General features: G+C 40.4%; 1 protein-coding gene across 6 annotated transcripts in view; it reads right to left on the bottom strand.

Moving 5' to 3' along the window:
- Window positions 1–18,511, bottom strand: part of CLCN3 (chloride voltage-gated channel 3) — a 113,260-nt gene that overhangs the window by 44,827 nt on the left and 49,922 nt on the right. Inside the window, exon 1 of one of the 6 annotated variants that reach the window (XM_050945327.1) lies at window positions 8,208–8,447. The exons of 4 other annotated variants lie outside the window; for them this stretch is intronic. In XM_050945327.1, the coding sequence (XP_050801284.1) occupies window positions 8,208–8,286 (79 nt within the window). In that variant the 5' untranslated portion in view covers window positions 8,287–8,447. Of the gene's footprint in view, window positions 1–8,207; window positions 8,448–18,511 lie in introns of those variants that run through there. One more of the 6 variants, XM_050945329.1, reaches the window with a different exon arrangement.

Here is an 18,511-nt window from a genome sequence, read left to right as displayed (position 1 = left end):
GAAATATACCTATCTCCTAGAACTGGAAGGGACCTTGAAAGGTCATCTAGTCCAGCCCCCTGTTGTTTCATTCTCTCTTCAGGAGCTCAACCATCATTCTCTGTCGTCCTTTCACAGCTCAATAGAGTTAAAAATAGCCATAACGAGGTTTTGAAAGCATCCGTGGATCATTTCTAGATTATGGAAATAGGTTATTTTTTTTAAAAAAATAACCTGTCAGCTAATAAGTTTTAACTTATGGGATAAGCCCTCAGTGGAGGAAACTTGTGGGCTCCTGCCCATGAATACCAGTGATTTTTTTGGGGGGGCGGGGGGGAGAAGGGGAGGACAGGACATGGCAGGTTCCTGCCCTCACATTCCATGACATGAAATCCCACAGAAGGCACCAATGCATTCTGTTTAAATTGATTTATAAGTCTGAGCCAGGGCAGAAAACGTTTGCACACATTTCAGTAAATATTATTTTAAGCAGAAGAAAGTATTTTTATAACACACTTGCCACTCTCAATTGCCACACCACAGGCATTGCAACACTCCTTCCTTGCTATACCTCTTTCTTGGGTCAGATAACAACGGTGAGCAGAGGGAGGCTAACATCTAGGATACATGCAGTATTCTCTTTATAATCAATCAACAGAAACTATCAATTTGTCTAGGTGTTTGTCACATCACCCATCACTGTTGTATCTGAGCATCTACACAAAAAATATCACTTCTATGCATCACTTACAGGTACTGAAAGATACCCCTCTTATTAACCAATGAGGTTCAGTAAAAAACTACAGACAAAACTTAAGGCTGGTTGTCTACACAGGAAAGTTAGGTGGACCCAGCAACATAACTCATGGGTGTGAAAAATTCATAGTCCTGGGAGACATAACCCAACCTAAGCTCCAACATAGACAGCACTAGGTAGACTAAAGAATTCTTCTGTTGACCTAGCTACCACCTCTTGGAAAGCTGGCTTTACTACAGTGACAGATTTACCACACAGTGGAAGAAGCCCCTGTAGTAAGTGTCCATGCTACAGCGGCACAGCTGTAGAAACAGAAATCACAATTTATGCCAACTGGATACATCACTCAAACTGTCAATGCATGTCTCAGCTGGACAAAGTTTGGACACATCGATACCTGTCACAGGCTCAGTCAGACAGGAATGATACTAAAAATGTTTAGCACTTATATATTCACAGATCTCCAAACTTTCAAGAAGTGTATGTGTTATATCCATTTAGAGATGGGGAAACTAAAGGATGGACAATGTCACACAGTGAGTCAATGGTAGAGCAAGAAAAAGACCCCAGGTCTCCTAAGGAAAAGTCCAGTTACTGGACACACTAGCTTTTCTAGGAAGAACATGTTTTAAGAGCCTACCATGCTACAGTTATCAATGCTCAGACATCCCTATTTTCCAGGGACAATCTCTAATAGAAGTACTCTGTCCTGCAATATGGCTAGTTACTATTGTTCCAGCTGTTAGCATTGGGTGACCAACAATGCTAGCCCTCTCCTAGTGAAAAAGGAAAATATTTCAACTGTGTGACTCACTGGCCACTGAAAATCTAATAAGTCAAGCTAATAAGTCTACACTGGAGGCAGGGATTAGCCCTCCCCAACATCATCATTAAAACCTGCTGAGTGCTAAAATCAGAAGGAAGAGGAGCTTTTCAGAGGCAGTATACTAAACCCAGGCCTTGCTTCACCTTTGTGTCCCTTGTCAGCAAGTGACAGAGGGGGTCTCCTGAAGTACAGTACACATAGTTTCAGGTCATTTAAAATAGAATGAAAGTCCACAAAAAATAGCTATACATTTATGCCCATACATGTGTATTTCTATATCAATCCAACGAGATAGCGTTAAGGTTCTGATTAAAGCAGACAAAAGTTTACTGTTGTCTGTCTTCTGTCAAAGAAATAGCAGTAATGAAGCACTTAAAAACAAAATCTTTGTGGTATGTACAGAGGTTGTCATTCTACTTGAGAAGGAGTACCTAGTAAGCCTGATTCACTGGGACAAAGCTTGGAGAACAGGAAAAGCCAGAAGTACACATTTACACAATGATGTGTGACAAACACCCACCCACACCAGAACAAAACAAAATAAAAAAACCTAGAGTTAAAAAAATTTTTTTTTCAAGGGCAGTAGGACTAAGAAGAGGGGTAAATGGCAGCATAACAAACCAAAAGCCTTTTGGAGAACCACATCCTCTGCCTGTAAGACTGTAACTACATACCCAGAGGCTGTGCCTTCCATTTATCTCCAGTGAGTCCATATAACCTGCTACTATGGGGTGCCTGGAGATGAACATAAGATGGTGAGGAAAGAAGGGGTCAATACTGGAAAGGTTAGTCAAAAAAAACCAAAAAACAAAAACAAAAAACCACCCACCCACTGCTGTACATGGTAGAGCACAAAAATGTAAACTAAGATTATTCAATGTTTGATATTTAGGTGAGGGAAAAACACTCACATACTGTCACTTTGATGCAACAGAAAATAATTGTTTTATTTTTCAAACATGGGTGAAATGTTTATCTGAAGGGTAAATACATGATTAGGAAGGAAATAACTTAATACTATTCATCTAGTTCTCGTACTGTGCTCAGCACCTCACACACATATATGAGAAGCCATATATGGGTCACCAGTTTAAAGGCTTTATGATCTACATAGACAAAATGCAGACTATGGACTGGGGGAAACAAAGAAAGATGTAAATAGCATGGAAAAGATTTCACAGATTCATATATTCCAAGGCCAGAAAGGACCAGTGTGATCATCTACTCTTCCCTCCAATATAACACCATCCATAGAACTTCCCCAGAATAATTCCTACAGCACATCTTTTAGAAACACACAAAATAAATGTTTTAAATGTCAGCAATGGGGAAACCACCATGACCAGGTTTCAAAGTGTCACATGCCACATACATATAGCCTACTACACAGTATGTATTTATTTACTGTCTTGCAGGGCCAAAGGCAGGACCCAACAGAGGAGATCTACAAGTGGGCCTATGGCAGTCATGACATTTGACTACATGTCCAGGCCAGATATACCTTCTGAGTTTGCGAATACCTATTATAAATGCTAAACATAAAACATTACCAATCATACAGGCAAAGCATCCAGATAAACTATAACTAAATACTAGAAGAATTCCGGCTAATAGAGTCTGTCAATTGGCAAAGTCAAATTTGATGAACTTATAGCATAAGAGCCTCCCCCCCATTTTGGATTCTGGCAAAGGAGGGGACATGTTGAAGCAGAGGCCAAGGCCACAGCACATAGTGTTGGGGCCAGAGGGCAGCCCAAGAAGGCTGACCATTCAAAATCTAAGCCAGACCAGTCCCCCGAGATCTGTAAGTTACGCTGGAGACCTCTTCAGTCACAGCCTCTCCCCACTCATCCTGGCTCTGAATTTGTCATTTCATCCATGGTCAGCCTAAACAACTCTTTTTATGACTCTTCTTCCATTATAGATAAAATCATCCAGGAACAAATTATAGCTTTGGATGGGTGTGTGCACACATCTCCTACACACATGAATATGGAAAGTCACAATGCGGCCTTAAAGCTCTGTGGTAGCTAGCTTCCAGCCCACCCACCCCGCACCAGACATTAGATGTGCCTATAATCAAGAGCCCCATGCAAGGGTAGAGCCTAGCACACACAAGTAGATCTTATTCTTTTCTGAGGTTTTGTACATATGTATGAAGAATGTGACTCAAGTTGTTCTTAGATGATAATATCCTCTATCCGGTATCTACAGGCAATAAGGCAGAGGTTCTCAAACTGGGGGTCTGGACCCCTCAGGGGGTCGCAAGGTTATTACATGGAGGGTTGCAAACTGTCACCCTCCACCCCAAGCCCCACTTTGTCTCCAGCATTTATAAGGGTGTTAAATAGACACAAAAGTGTTTTTAATTTATAAGGAGGGGGGGTTGCACTCAGAGGCTTGCTATGTGAAAGGGATCACCAACACAAAAGTTTGAGAACCACTGCAGTAGGGGAATTTGTTGGTTTTGCTCCCTTAATGTGAATGCTGACCATGCAATTAAAGTCATGTAAAACATACTTAGGTATCATGGTGATGGGTGCCTAAAATATATATAGTAAATAATAATGCTATCAGTTACTGTGCTGTCTCATTGGAAAAATGTTTCCCTAGATTTACAAAAATATTGACGTCATAGGTCAAATCTGAGACCTTACAGTAAGACAGACAGACATTTTTAACATACACCATATTTAAGTGGGTACCATAGCTAGCAAGTAAGTCACACAAGTCAAATGCTGGATCTCTTAAACAGTTTTGAGAATTTCAAAACACATTTTAAATAAGTTGCTGCACACATGTTATGTACACACAGAGCCTGATCCAATGCTTACTTAAGTCAATCTGAGTTTTTCACTGATTTCAGTGATCAGGCCCATTATGTGCACTGCCTTTGTTTTTTAAAATCGGGAATCTGAGTAAATGGTGAAGATGCACATTCCCCTTCAGAATCACTTGGAAACATCAAACTCCGTGAGCACATCTGCGACAAGCTGGCAAGCAAGAGAACTCTTGATACTTTGGAAATATCGAAAAAGTCTGACTGTCAAAAATGGTGCAAAACTGGGCTCATGAGAAAAAAAGTTACCAATAAAAATCTTCGTGTTGGACAATCTCAGTATCATCTTATAATTCAGTACTGTAGTACTTCATGTAAATATCCTTCTATTATTAACTGCATGAGACAGCTAGGGGGAAAATGAACAGTAGTCAAGTACTTAAAGGGATAGTTTTCTTAAAAATAAACCAAACACTTTACTCTGAATTTTTAAAAAAAAGACATATTACAGATGAAAGTAACACCTAAGATAATTAAAACTGAAAGATTAGATTAAAGAAAGATTTTTACTTGTGCACTTGACAGTACTTTGCATAGTCAGTTGGGCATGATCCATCAAACACATATGCACTTTACTTCACACACAAGAGCAGTCGCATTTCAGCATCAAAAACCCATTTTCCTGACTGCAGTATTTGTAACTGTTTTTTTAAAATTGGCTGGATTTCAAATTGACAATGTCTCTAATTTTAGATTAGCACAACAGGGAGCATAAGGAGAATTGTGGATGAGTCAGGTATAGTGTATGAAGAGTACAGCCTAAAGCCAAGTTCAACGAAGTTCAGACCATATATTCACTTCAACATTTATATTTACTATAAAGCACATTTGTTCTGAATGAAGAAGGTTGTGGATCACAATTGAAAGATAAATCATCATATAATAAATAAATGGTTTTAAAAAATTTGATATGTGTCACATGGCATATATTTGGATTGAAATAACCAAAGCTGATAGGCTCTTTTACAATAGCAAGGACTAAGGAAAATTTATTGGGTCTGATTATACTAATAATGATATAATACTTGATATCTCATTTCATCAGGAAATGTTAGTATAGACCTTTATTGAACTAACTAAGCCTCACAAGACCACACTGAATTAAACCACTACTTTATAATTGCTAAAATGCAGCCATTTTTGGGGTGAGCCAATAGAGCTGTTTAAGGTTTAACAGTACACAGCAACACTACAAAGCAATTTTGCAATGTGGATATTAATTTTGTCTCCATATGCAGATATAGGCAATCTTTTTGTCTTGTCACTAAATGGTTTTTTCATCTTGTGTTTTAGTTATGAAAAAGTCCTCCCGCGCCACACATGATTTAAGAAACTTGCTCTCCGCATCAATAAGTACTTATTAATTTGTTAAGAGTTTATACCATTAAAAACCATGCAGGGTATGTTTCCTGGTGTATGTTTCCATTTTTATTGTTAGCATTTCATGCCTCATTTTTATCTCAAGATGACAAAAACATGAAATATATCTTTTGTACTGAATCTCAGAGAGAGGAAGCATATTTTTGCCAACGGTGTGTGGCATAAACATTACATTTGAGGCAAAAATTTTCTACTGACTGTTTTTAGGTAACATGAATTAACCAAATGAAGATTTGCAAGAAGTATGATCTATTATTCAATGGTAAGCCGATCTTTCAATCTAAAGTCACTCCAACAAACGGAAGTATCATGAATATTGTTCAAGATAATTTGATCAAAAGTTATAGAATGACCTGAATCACACTTGGAGCTTCCTGGTTGGCTGCAAGTGATGTCACCATCTTGTCAATACTCAGTACAGCTCTGGATGGTTTTCTTTAGAGGGTGTATAAATTGTGTTTTGTAAGAGCAATAATGACATACTAGACAGAGCATGTTACAGGATTACTGCCCTCAGTGGGTGCTGCAAGTTCCTCTGCCTTTGGCTTTATGCCCTATATCATCACCCTATATGTGTAATAATTGCCTAGAAAAATATAGCCTATTCTGTTAAAATGCTTAAATAAAATGCACAATGGTAAAACAAATTATACTGAGTGTCTTGAAGCTTTCATCTGTATTTCCTCTTTACAGAATTATTGCAAAACTACATTCTGCGATGTTAGGCAACCAAAAAGGCCAAACAATCTGCAGCGGAACAACAAAATATCATCAACCAAATTTTCACAATTGATTCTATAAACCAACCTGCAAAATTATCCAGCACAAAGGCATTTTGGTCAGAGAACACTTGTGTTCAGAAAGTAATAGTTAAGACAAGCACATTTTAATTTCTACAGACACACACTATACAAGAGAAAAGGCAACTAGTTCTAATGTAGCTTATTGCACATTATCTAAAGAACCACAAAAGCTGCTCATAACAAGCACTGAAATACAAGCTGCAAATGCTGAATAAGTAAATGCATGGCCTAATTACTTCTCTGTAGAAATAAAAGCTTGAGTGTTAAGATTAAAGAACTTAGAATTTCCATACCATCCAGAAAAAACAATTCATTTTATGTAAATCAAGCTATTATTCTCAAACTATCTATTCTCAAATTCCATCACAAAACATGGTTTTCTAAAACAACAAATATTGACATTTCAATGTTACATTAACCAACTTCAAGAGGAAACTAAATTGAGAAAGGCCTACAGTACTTAATTAGCAGAGATACCTTTTTGAGTAGAAAAGTTCAACCAGACAGACCTAAGAGAGAACCAATCAAAGGAGACTTTTTCCTGACTTGGAAGGTATGATTTTACTCTATTTCCACTGAAACAGAATCTACTTCTCTTCCCAATACTACACCAAATCTTTTACATATTTTGCTTTAACATCTACAATGTAGTTTAAGAAATCAAAGGTTGTGCCCATGCACATAAAAAGATATTTTTATCAATGTTGGGAATGACATCACATTCATTTAAAAATCCTGATATCTGTGAGCAAGAAAATAATAGAAATATAGGACTAGAAGGGACCTCGATAGATTTAGTCTAGTCCCCTGCACTGAGGCAGGACTAAGAATTATCTAGACCATCCCTGACAGGTGCATGTCAAACCTAGTCTTAAAAACCCCCAATGACAAGTATTCTACAACCTCCATAAGTAATTTGTTCCAGTATTTAAACTACTCTTACAGTCAGGAATTTTTTCCTAGTGTCTAACCTAAATCTCCCTTCTACAATTTAAGCCCATTATTTCTTATCCTGTCCTCTGTGGATAGGGTAACAATTCACCACCATCCTCTTTATTACAACCTTTTACATACCTGAAGTGCTAATACTGGAAGTATCAACAGCACAACCATGTATTTCTTTAAAAAAACAGATGTTGATTTAATTAATATATTGTATTTTAATACTCTTTCTTTTACATCTCAAACATTCCAGGAAGGAGTTAATTCTGAAAGCATGTACAGAAACTTCCAAGACCAAGGTAATCAGTATTCCCCTTAAGTTATCTAAAAGGATGAAATTGCTTCCTTCACAAAATTTCTAGCAGTTTGGTCATAGTAAACTACAAAAAAAAAATTGATACATTTATTTTCTTGGTGAAATGGAAGAGAAGTTTAAAAAGGCTATCGCATACCAAAAATGGAGTCACTAGCTGATGTGATGTGAAGCAGGACTAATCTGCACACAGAGAAAAACAATCAAAGGACAGTACAAGGATCAGTAAGGGCTGGATTCTTTTCCTACAAAATCAAGCTAAACAAATTGATGCAGCAATTAAAAGCCCTGCTTCAAAATTGAAAACAGCCTACCACACAGACATGCAAACACACAAGACATTGAATCATACCACAAATTCATTATACCTCTTTTATGCAATTCTCTTAGTGGAATGTTGTCTCCTCCCCCATCGTATGGTAAATAAGGATCAGAAGATACATCCATGAGCGTAACAAACAAAAAGAGTGTTGGTTTGTTCAGAACAACCGAACTATTTCTTACACAACAGCAGCAGCAGGCTGGGAAGCTGCCATATTTGATCAGGATTTGGACTATGTACTGGCTTGTTGCAGCAACTAGGTTCTTCCACAGTCGATGATGTCATCAAAGGGAAATTATTGCAGCCCGGTTGCTAGTGGCTACAATCTAGCAGTGCTTAAAGGCGGAACAGCAGACTTAATCAACGCAGCCTACTATGCCTGAAGGTGACTAAGCTTGAAGTAAAACAGAATGAACTGGTTTTAAGACTATCAAATGCACCAGGCCACACAAGTTAACAGTGAAGATAAACTGCAACACTACAGAAAAGGCAGCCATTTTTGCCCTGGGGCTTGCTTTCTACAGTAAAATCCAAACAATACCCCCTAATTGCTTAGAATAAAGAAATGCTTACAGTTCATTTAAGTTATAAGAAAGATGTACACAGTGACAGAGAAATCCAACTTCACTCCTAGTTCATCAAATGTGTCTTTTGAATACTAGGATTTAAATATAAACATCAATATGAACTGTAATAATGACACACATGTCTGAATGAGAGCTCAAAGGCACTTCCAAATTTTAAGACTCAAAAAATGTGAGCTTTTCTCTCCAAGACAAGTTTACATTTCAAAGTATAAAAACACAGGACAAAACAGATATCATCTTGCAGCTTTTGTACTTGTTTCATCCACATTTCTACTGACATCCCCGCAAAGGTATTTAAACAATCAGACATTTAAAAATTATTATTTACAAGGAGTTACAAACCAAGGATCTGCGGCCCAGATCCTCAAAAGCATTTAGGCACCTAACTCCCTTTGATTTCAATGGGAGTTAGATGCCTAACAACCCTTGAAGCTCTGGGCCAAAATCAATAAATTGATGCAGAAAACAGAAACTGAGGTTCTGCCCTCCACTATTTTATTATTTATTATTGTTGTTATTTTGTGGCATCCAAATTTAGTTCTTTGGCCAAGTTGTTTCAGGAAGAACAGTGTAGCTTGGTAGAAATCGGAGAAACAGTTCTGTCCCAAGATCCAATGGATCATGTTTTTGGTCTTAATCCACATTTGACCCTTAGAGCTTGTTTACACAAAAAAGTTGCACCAGTGTAACTTAAATTTGTGCAAAACATGATGTAGACAACATTATTATGGTTTTATTTAAACAGATAATGACAAATTAAATTTAAGCTAAAGTCAGTGTCTCTATGGGTCAGATCTAAATGACAAAGTTTTCCAGGAATAACTACAGTGGTCAGAAGTGTGAAAAATCCATACCTCTACCTGACACAGCTATGCCAGTAAAACCCTGAACAGCTCTTCCTAAGTGGCTGCTCCTAGATTTGTTGCCAAATAGAGTCCTTTCTTTGAATAGCCTTAGAAACCCGTATGCTCATTTTTCTTCTCAATGATGAGTGATTTTTGCATTCCCATTGTTGATAATTGCGCTGTACATTCCCTTCCCTGCCCTCCAACACAATGAAAGTGTTTTTTCAAGAGCAAGATACAATGCATGCCAACCTGACATAAATATGGATAGGCACATTACTTTTCTTTTCTCATACGAGTATATGTGCACAGGATGGAGTACTGATCATCACAACAATGGACATAAGTCTATAGATTATGCATCTGTTACAACAGGGTCTGGTGCCACTTTCACTTGGTGGGTGCTGGTCTGTGGATAGCTTGCTTCTGATGATGAGCTTGATGAAGTGGAGGGGCGGTTGTTCAAAGGTCAGAAGATGGGGTGCAGGAAAGATTTATTTCAGGATGTGGGTCTCATCAATTTTCAGATGTAATTGTTTGATGTCCCTAAGGGTATCATTTAGTCATGGCTATTTTTAGTAAAAGTCATGGACAGGTCAGGGGAGTAAACAAAAATTCATGGCCTGTGACCTGTTGATGAATTATACTATAAATACTCCTGACTAAACCTTGGAGGGGAGGGGGGAGGCACACTGCTGGGAGGAGATGGAAGAGTGGGGAGTGTCAGGGAGGCGCTGCTGGGAGTGGGCACTCAGGGCCCGCTACCAGGGGCCGCCCAAGCAGCGGCTGGTGTGGCAGTCCCCGGGGTCTCTCCAGAAGCGGTTGGTGTGGCTGTCCCTGGGACCACCTGAGCCGCTGACCTTGGAGCCAGCTGCTTGGGCAGGGCCCTGGGGTCAGCCACACTGGCTGCTGCTGAAGTCATGGAGCACTAATGATACCCCATCTGGGTTCCAGTGTGGGTGGTAGGTGACAACCGTGGGTGTGTGCTCAGAAAAAGGTTTTTCCCAGACTGAAGCAGGTTCTCTCAGGGTATTTTGATGGCCCATTCCAAGAAGGGTGTTTACATTATTTCTATGGTATCTGCTAATTCTGAATTTACCCCAAAATTGCACAATCTGTAGTGTTAATTACCTAGATCAGTGGTTCTCAAATCCGGTCCCCCGCTTCTTCAGGGAAAGCCCCTGGCAGGCCAGGCTGGTTTGTTTACCTGCCGCATCTGCAGGTTCCACCGATTGCGGCTCCCACTGGCCACAGTTCACCATTCCAGGCCAACGGGGGAAGAACGGCCAGCACATCCCTTGGCCTGCGCCACTTCCTGCAACCCCCAGTGGCCTGGAGCAGTGAACCGTGGCCAGTGGGAGCCACGATCAGCCGAACCTGCAGACACGGCAGGCAAACAAACTGGCCCGGCCCGCCAGGGGCTTTCCCTGCACAAGTGGCAGACCGGCTTGGAGAATCACTGACCTAGATGTTCAGAAATTCTGAACTCAGTACGTACAGTGTTACAGTTCATAAGAGAATAACTGATTTTAGAATTTCCTTCATTTCATAAGACATATTAAGGCCTTCTTTTTAAGCTAGTAATTTGTACATCTATACATCTGGTACTTTGAGGAAAAATGGCTTAAGAACAACTCACAAGTGGCTAGCAGGCTCAAAAGGTAACTTGTTTCCAAAGAAATGTCATCATCATTACATACTAAGATCTCAATCCTGGAAACCTGAATAACTTTACAAATCTGAGTAGTCCCATTGTTCTCAAGGGACAATTCTATCATGTTTCTCAGAGCATGTCTACATTGCATTGGCACCACTGCAGCAATGCTGCTGTAGTGTAGAAATTTGCTATAGTGATGGAAAGATTGCCGCTTCCCCTCTCTAGAGGCAGTTAGCTAGGCTGGTAGAAGAATTCTTCCATAGAACTAGCTGCATCTACCGTGGGGTTAGGTTGACCTAACTACATCTCACAGCATGTGAAATTTTTCACAGTCCTGAGAGAAACAGCTAGGTTAACCTAGGTGTTGACCAGGTTTCAGGTGAATAAATCTGCAGGACTGAACCTTTAATTCCATGTTTTGGAACTGTCGCTACATACACCATTTAGTCTTATGCATAGGTTACATTTGAAGAATTATTTCTAAAGGCTCAGTCATTTTCCTCCCTGTTGTTCTTCAAAAGTGAAAAGTTTCTTCTCCTTGTTCTACAGAGAATTCCACAAAGAACAGCAGTCTTTCAAAATGACTGCTAGCTCAATTGTTCTCATTGGGACTGAAGCCACATCTGTCCTCATCCGATGGTCATTTCAAGAATGAGAATGGACAAGAGTAGATTCGCTTCCAGATAGTATAGGGGGCAGCCACCATCCTGTGAACAGCTTGGCTTCCCCGTCATTGACAACAGAGAAAGACACTGATCATTTTGAAAGAGTTCAAACCTTGTGAGTTTCTCTGAAGATTTACTATACCAGTATGGCCAAAAGCACCCCTGTATACACACCCTATACACTATTGTAATAATCTTTGCATAAAATATGCCTTGTGAGCTGTGATGTTATTGACATGTCAAGGTATTTTTCCCACTTTGAACTTGAGCATCCAAAAAGTGGGGACCTGCATTTACCCTTCTAAGCTTAATTCCTAGCTTAGATCTGATAGCGCCACCACCAGCCAAAATATAGTGTTTGGCACACTTTCTGTTCCCCCAAAACCTTCCCTGGGGAACCCAAGACCCAAACCCCCTTGGGTCTTAAAACAAGGAGAAATAAACCATACCCCCTCCTTTCCCCCTCCCAGACTTTCCCCTCCCTGGGTACCCTGAGAGGCTACACTGATCCAAACTCCTTGGATCTTAAAACAGAGAGGAATTAACCTTCCCCCCCCGCCTCCTTTCCCCCCCCACCAATCCCTGGTGAGTTCAGACCCAATCCCCTTGGGTCTTAAACAGGGGGGAAAAAAAATCAATCGGGTTCTTAAAAAAGAAAGCTTTTAATTAAAGAAAGAAAAAAGTAAAAATTATCTCTGTAAAATCAGGATGGAAAATGTTTACAGGGTATTCAGCTCATATAGATTAGAGGGACTTCCCCACCCCCTCAGCCTGAGATTCAAGTTACAGCAAACAGAGGTAAAAATCCTTCCAGCAAAATACACATTCACAAGTTAAGAAAACAAACATAAGACTAATCCACCTTTTCTAGCTAGTACTTACTATTTTGAACATGAGAGACTGTTTCAGAAAGACTGGAGAAACCTGGGGTACACGTCTGGTCCCTCTTAGCCCCAAGAGCGAACAACCAATAAAACAAACAGCACAAAGACTTCCCTCCACCAAGATTTGAAAGTATCTTGTCCCCCCATTGGTCCTCTGGTCAGGTGTCAGCCAGGTTCACTGAGCTTCTTAACCCTTTACAGGTAAAAGAGACATTAACCCTTAACCATCTGCTTATGACACATGAACTGACCTTATAGATCATCCTTGCAACCAAGGTCCTATAGTTGCACTAAATCTTGTACAAAGGTCAAGTAAGGCGTCTATGAAAAGGCTGTAATTTGGCGGTTATGATTATGCTGTGTGTATCATTTTTGTATCTGAAGTTATTAATATTGGTTGTGCACTTGTATCTCAATGTATTTGATTCTAAGTAGAACCAGTGAAGCATTTGGCCAGGTTTTTGAAAAGGAACTCTTCAGATTAAGTGCCCAATCAAGAAACACTTAACTGACAATGAATCTTGGGAGTCTCCAATCCACATATGAGAAGCCTTCCTAAGAACATCTGAGGTAGCATGTGAGCAATTGCTGCTCTACCTGTAAAGAACTGAGTCATGCATGGACATGTGACTTGCCCATGTGACTCCAAGCTTCATCTTGCTGCTGTGATTTTTCCACAATAAGAACAAAGAGGGGTCCTTCCACATGGCAGAGTATATAAAAGGCCCTGGAAACCCCTCCATTCTGTCTTCAATCCTGCTTCTTACCTCTGGAGGAACTTTGCTACACTGAAGCTCTGAACAAAGGACTGAATAACCTATCCAAATCTGTGGATGTACTCCAGAGACTTCATTTGAACATGCAGTGTATACCATCACTGCTACAAGCTGGAACCAAGAATTTTGCCATTACTGTATGTAATTGATTCAATTTAACCAATTTTAACTCTCATCTATATTTTTCTTTTTTATGAATAAACCTTTAGATTTTAGATTCTAAAGGATTCGCAACAGTGTGATTTGAGAGTAAGATCTGACTTGTATATTGACCTGTGTCTGGGGCTTGCTCCTTTGGGATCGGGAGAATCTTTTTTCTTTTACTAGGGTACTGGTTTTCATAAACATTCATCCCCATAAGGAGTGGCACTGGTGGTGATACTGGGAAACTGGAGTGTCTGAGGGAATGGCTTGTATGACGACTTCTGGTTAGCCAGTGGGGCAAAACCGAAGTCCTGTCTGTTGGGCTGTTTGCTGTGCCTTAGAAATGCAGGAACACCAACCTTGGGCTGTGACTGCGCTGCTCTAAGCAATTTATCCTGAATTGATACTCTCAGTAGTATCCTGCCAGAGGCTGCTTCATTACATGAGGCACCATTTGAAAACTAATAACCCACTGCTCAATAATATGCTGAAATGTGTATAGCAACATTAAATGGACAGTTATCAGCTGAAATTAAGTTTGAAACGTGTTTACCAGACAAATCCAGGTAAACTAGTTTCTCTAAGACAAAGGACAAGATGATGCCTCTAGCCAGCTGTCATCAAAGTTGAAGGGCAATCACCTATCCAGTGGCCATTCTTTGGCAAGGAAGGGTGGCAGGAACACACAGATCTGCATTTTAGAAAAAAACAGGATGGAACCTCTTTCACCTGACTCTTTGTCTCCGTCTCCACAGCGGGAATGAACTTTATAGAGGGGCAAACCTCAGGAAAATGTATTTTTAAAGGGTGTCTGAACTATAAAAATGAGGGGCAAACACACTCAATTTATCTCTCCCTAGCCATCTCTCTCTTTTTCACCTATGAAGACAAAAGAAACAGCCTTTGAGAGCAGATCCTGGCCTGAGAATTTTGTCAGCAATGTTACTGGGAACAAGCGGAGAGAGATTTCACCTTGACCCAAGTCTAGTTTGTTACGTGTTAGTACTAGGAAGCATTTTATCTTTATTTCTCTTGTAACCACTCCTGATTTTAATGCCTTATTCTCTTACTGACTTAAGACCGCCCTCTCTCACTCTAGTTAAATAAATATGGTTTTTTTTCTTTAGTTTAATCCAGTGTTGTCTTTAAACTGAACTGAGCAGGTAACTCCATTTAAAGCAGCAGTACACTGACCCCTTACAGGGACAATGGACCACCAATATCTGGACTGTTCAGGAGAGGGCTGGGCAGTGCAGAACACATTTTTGGGGAGAAACCCAGAACTGGGAGTGGGGTGGGGTTATTCTGCAAGTGGTAATCAAGGCAGATGGAAGCCAGAGCGTGAATGGAGCATACTGACAGGCTGCTGGGGTCGGCATTGCTGCACCAAGGCTGTGGCTATATAGAGACATTCAGAGTGTGACCTGCATGCTGGCAGGCTGATTGCAAGTGACCCATGTTGGAATCTACAACAGTAAAGCACAGTGAGGTACCCAAGGTTGCAGTGTGGGGGTGACAGCCACTCAGTGGTCTGGACTGCATCACAGAATGTTATAAACGGCCTCTTCTGGCGATGAAAAATTATAACAGACTTGATATGTTTCAGAGGAGTATCCGTATTAGTCTGTATCAGCAAAAGCGAGGATTCCTTATGGCACCTTAGAGACTAAAATTTATTTGGGCATAAGCTTTCGTGGGCTATAACCCACTTCATCAGATGCATGGAGTGGAAAATACAGTAGGCAGGTATAAACACACAGCACATGAAAAGACTGGAGTTGCCTTACCAAGTGAGGGAGCAGTGCTAACGAAGTCTGATTAGGGTGGATGTGGCCCATTTCCAACAGTTGACACGAAGGGGTGAATATCAGAGGGAAAATTACTTTTTGTAGTGCTAATAAAGCCAATCAATCATGGTCTATATGGCTCATTCCCAACAATTGACAAGAAGGTGAGAGTATCAGAGGGAAATTTTTTTTTTGTACTGACTCAGCCACTCCCCTTCTTTATTCAGGCCTAATTTGATGGTGTCAAGTTTGCAAATTAAATTCCAGTTCTGCAGTTCCTCGAAGTCTGTTTTTGAAGTATTTTTGCTATTTCTTTTGAAAACTGCCCTTTTCCCACCAGAACCACTCAACAGTGAGGGCAGAAAGGAGAGGAAAACTAGACTGTGTGTAAGAGAAAGCAGAAGGTGCAGGAGTGAGGAGAAAACTGGATATGAAAGGGGATATGGAAATTTGTGATATATATATGTAGGAGAACGTATAAAGATGAAAGAAGCAGGAGGAACTTGGAAAACAGGAAGTAGGGGGAAATGAGAGGATAGTACAAAGATGTCGCAATTACCCCACAACTAGGTGTAAACAAAAAAAAACCCCAAGAAATCCAGAGTTAAAGCTTAAATTTAACTTATTAAGTTACGCAAACACATAGTTAAAGAACCTCTCTCTGTTGTGTAACGATACCACAGGGGGTTGGGGAAATCTAACATCTTTAAAAATCAGTTTAATCTGGGAACAAATACTAAAATGCCTTAAATCAAAATCAAAATGTTTTTTGCCTCATGTTACTATAGGGTAGAGTTATGGTTGTTTGAGTGTCCTAACTATGCATTTATTTACCTTAAAAACACTTGGATTTCTTTTAAGTTTAATCATTCTAAATTCCCAAATTTACAGTGCTTGGTTTTGGAATAGTGACATCTAATTTTTTTCATATGTACTGTCAATCTTAACATTTTTTTTCTGGGAATAGTATAGCAGAAGCTGGTAGTGACTAACACTTCCCATGCTAAAAAGATTCTTCCCACCTTTTCTCTGAGATGCTCTCACATTTCCATAGGTTGCAGCAAGCCTCTGGTACTTGGCAGGGGGACAGCTCAAGTATAGAAGTGCATTTTCTTTGCCCAGTGAAACTTTACTTAGATTTTGCTGGAGAGATAAATGATTAAAAATCATCATTCCCGTTCCTTGTTTGCATGCCTCAGGAATGTTTTGGCAGATGCCTAAACAACAGTTTAAACATATGAACATTTCTAGGCTGACCACCGACTGAAACCAAAGCAGCAGCACCCTCACTGCCTACTGGGAACATCTGAGAGATGCTGGAGCAGTCTCTCCTTCCCCCAATGCCCAGTTTCTCACTTCTTTCCCACCCCATAAAGAACGGGAGTACTTGTGGCACCTTAGAGACTAACACATTTATTTGAGCATAAGCTTTCGTGGGTCCATGAAAGCTTATGCTCAAATAAATTTGTAACAAAGTACTCCTGTTCTTTTTGTTGATACAGATTAACACGGCTGCTATTCTGAAACTTTTCCCAGCCCATGTTTCAGTATCCGTCTCCATCCTACCCAGGCTCCTTATCTCAATGTACTCCCTCCTTCTTTCACACCTCCAGCTCTTGGCTCCTCACCATTCCAATCTGCTACACTGGGCCCAGAAGAGGGGTCACTGAAAGCACAGGAAAAAACAGATTCCTGGCTCTCCATTCCAGACCTAGACAGCCTGGCTGTCAGGAGCTGCAGTCGAAGAAAGAGGCCTGTTTAGTCCCCTGCAGCCGCAAGGGAGACAATTATGGTCAGGGCCGGCCCACAACATTTTGGCACCAGAGGTGGGGAGCTCAAATGATGCCCCCATGCCCCTTCGCTCGGGCCAAAACTTTGAAAGGTCTCAGTTCTGCCTTCTTCCAGCTCTATTCCTCTTATGGTACTGCTCTGCTATCTATCCCAAAAAAGGAGATCTTAGAACGCCTTGTTCAAAAATTTTAAAGTAACGCTTAACTTTCAAACGCCTTAACAGCAAATGTAACTTTTCTTGTCTGCATAGTAAACACTGGCATTTTTATCTGTTTGAACAATCAAAGTGGTGCTTTCCCTGCCTTCTTGGTTGCAAACATTTGAACTGCTTCCTCAAGGTCCACAGTCTGGGCCAGCTCATGCTCTATTGACAAGGTTGCAAGGCTGACCAGCCTCTCCTATGTCATTGTGGAACACAGATGTGTTTTTATTAACTTCAGCTTGGAGAAGTTGTGTTCTCCACTGGCAACTGTTACAGGAAGTGTTAGAAGTATGAGCTGATCAACAAAAACATTTGGAAAGAAGGTGGGCATCTTATTTGTGCACATATATTCCAGAACAGCCTTTGGAGTTGATCCTGCTGAAATGCATCTTGAAAGGGATTTCAGTTCATCTCCTAAACCACTCGCATCAATATTGTGCATGTCATCATGTGTCAGCACTGTCTCTAGTGCCCTGCATTGCCGGTGTAGGTCTTCTTCAGGTATAGTGAGGAGTTTTGGAATAACATTCAACATCCCAAATATACTGCTGTGTTCCTTGAGCTGCATGAAACGTTCAACTGACTGTATTGCACAATCTAGCACCTGGTTAAAGAACTCAACTTTGAATTGTTGTTTGGGGCCTCTTATGGGATAATCCCGTGCCTCGTAATCAAAATGTCATCTTCGGTGACTCTTGTATTCTTGAATGGGTGGGAAAACAACGTCAGTGTGAAGTTCCTCTGCCAACTTCTGTGCACTCTTCAGAACATTTTGAAATCCCTCATCTCACTGGTAAGGCTGTAGGTATGACTTTGCTTTGTCCAGTTGTTCCATTGCTCCAGATATACCAAGGTCAACACCTTGGAGTCTCTTGCTTACAACAGTATGTCATGCCGCCACACAGAAATTTGAAGTTATGTATGTTTCTAGTGATTCCATTTCCCTCTGTCACTGCTCTCCCACAAACAGTTCCTATCATAGCATTAACCTCCATAATGGCAACTATGGCAT

The sequence above is a fragment of the Gopherus flavomarginatus genome, chromosome 3, assembly GCF_025201925.1.
Source record: "Gopherus flavomarginatus isolate rGopFla2 chromosome 3, rGopFla2.mat.asm, whole genome shotgun sequence".
In the NCBI taxonomy this organism is placed as follows: Eukaryota; Metazoa; Chordata; order Testudines; family Testudinidae; genus Gopherus; species Gopherus flavomarginatus.
Note: the sequence above shows the minus strand (reverse complement) of the source record. Positions and strands in the feature narration are given on the sequence as shown.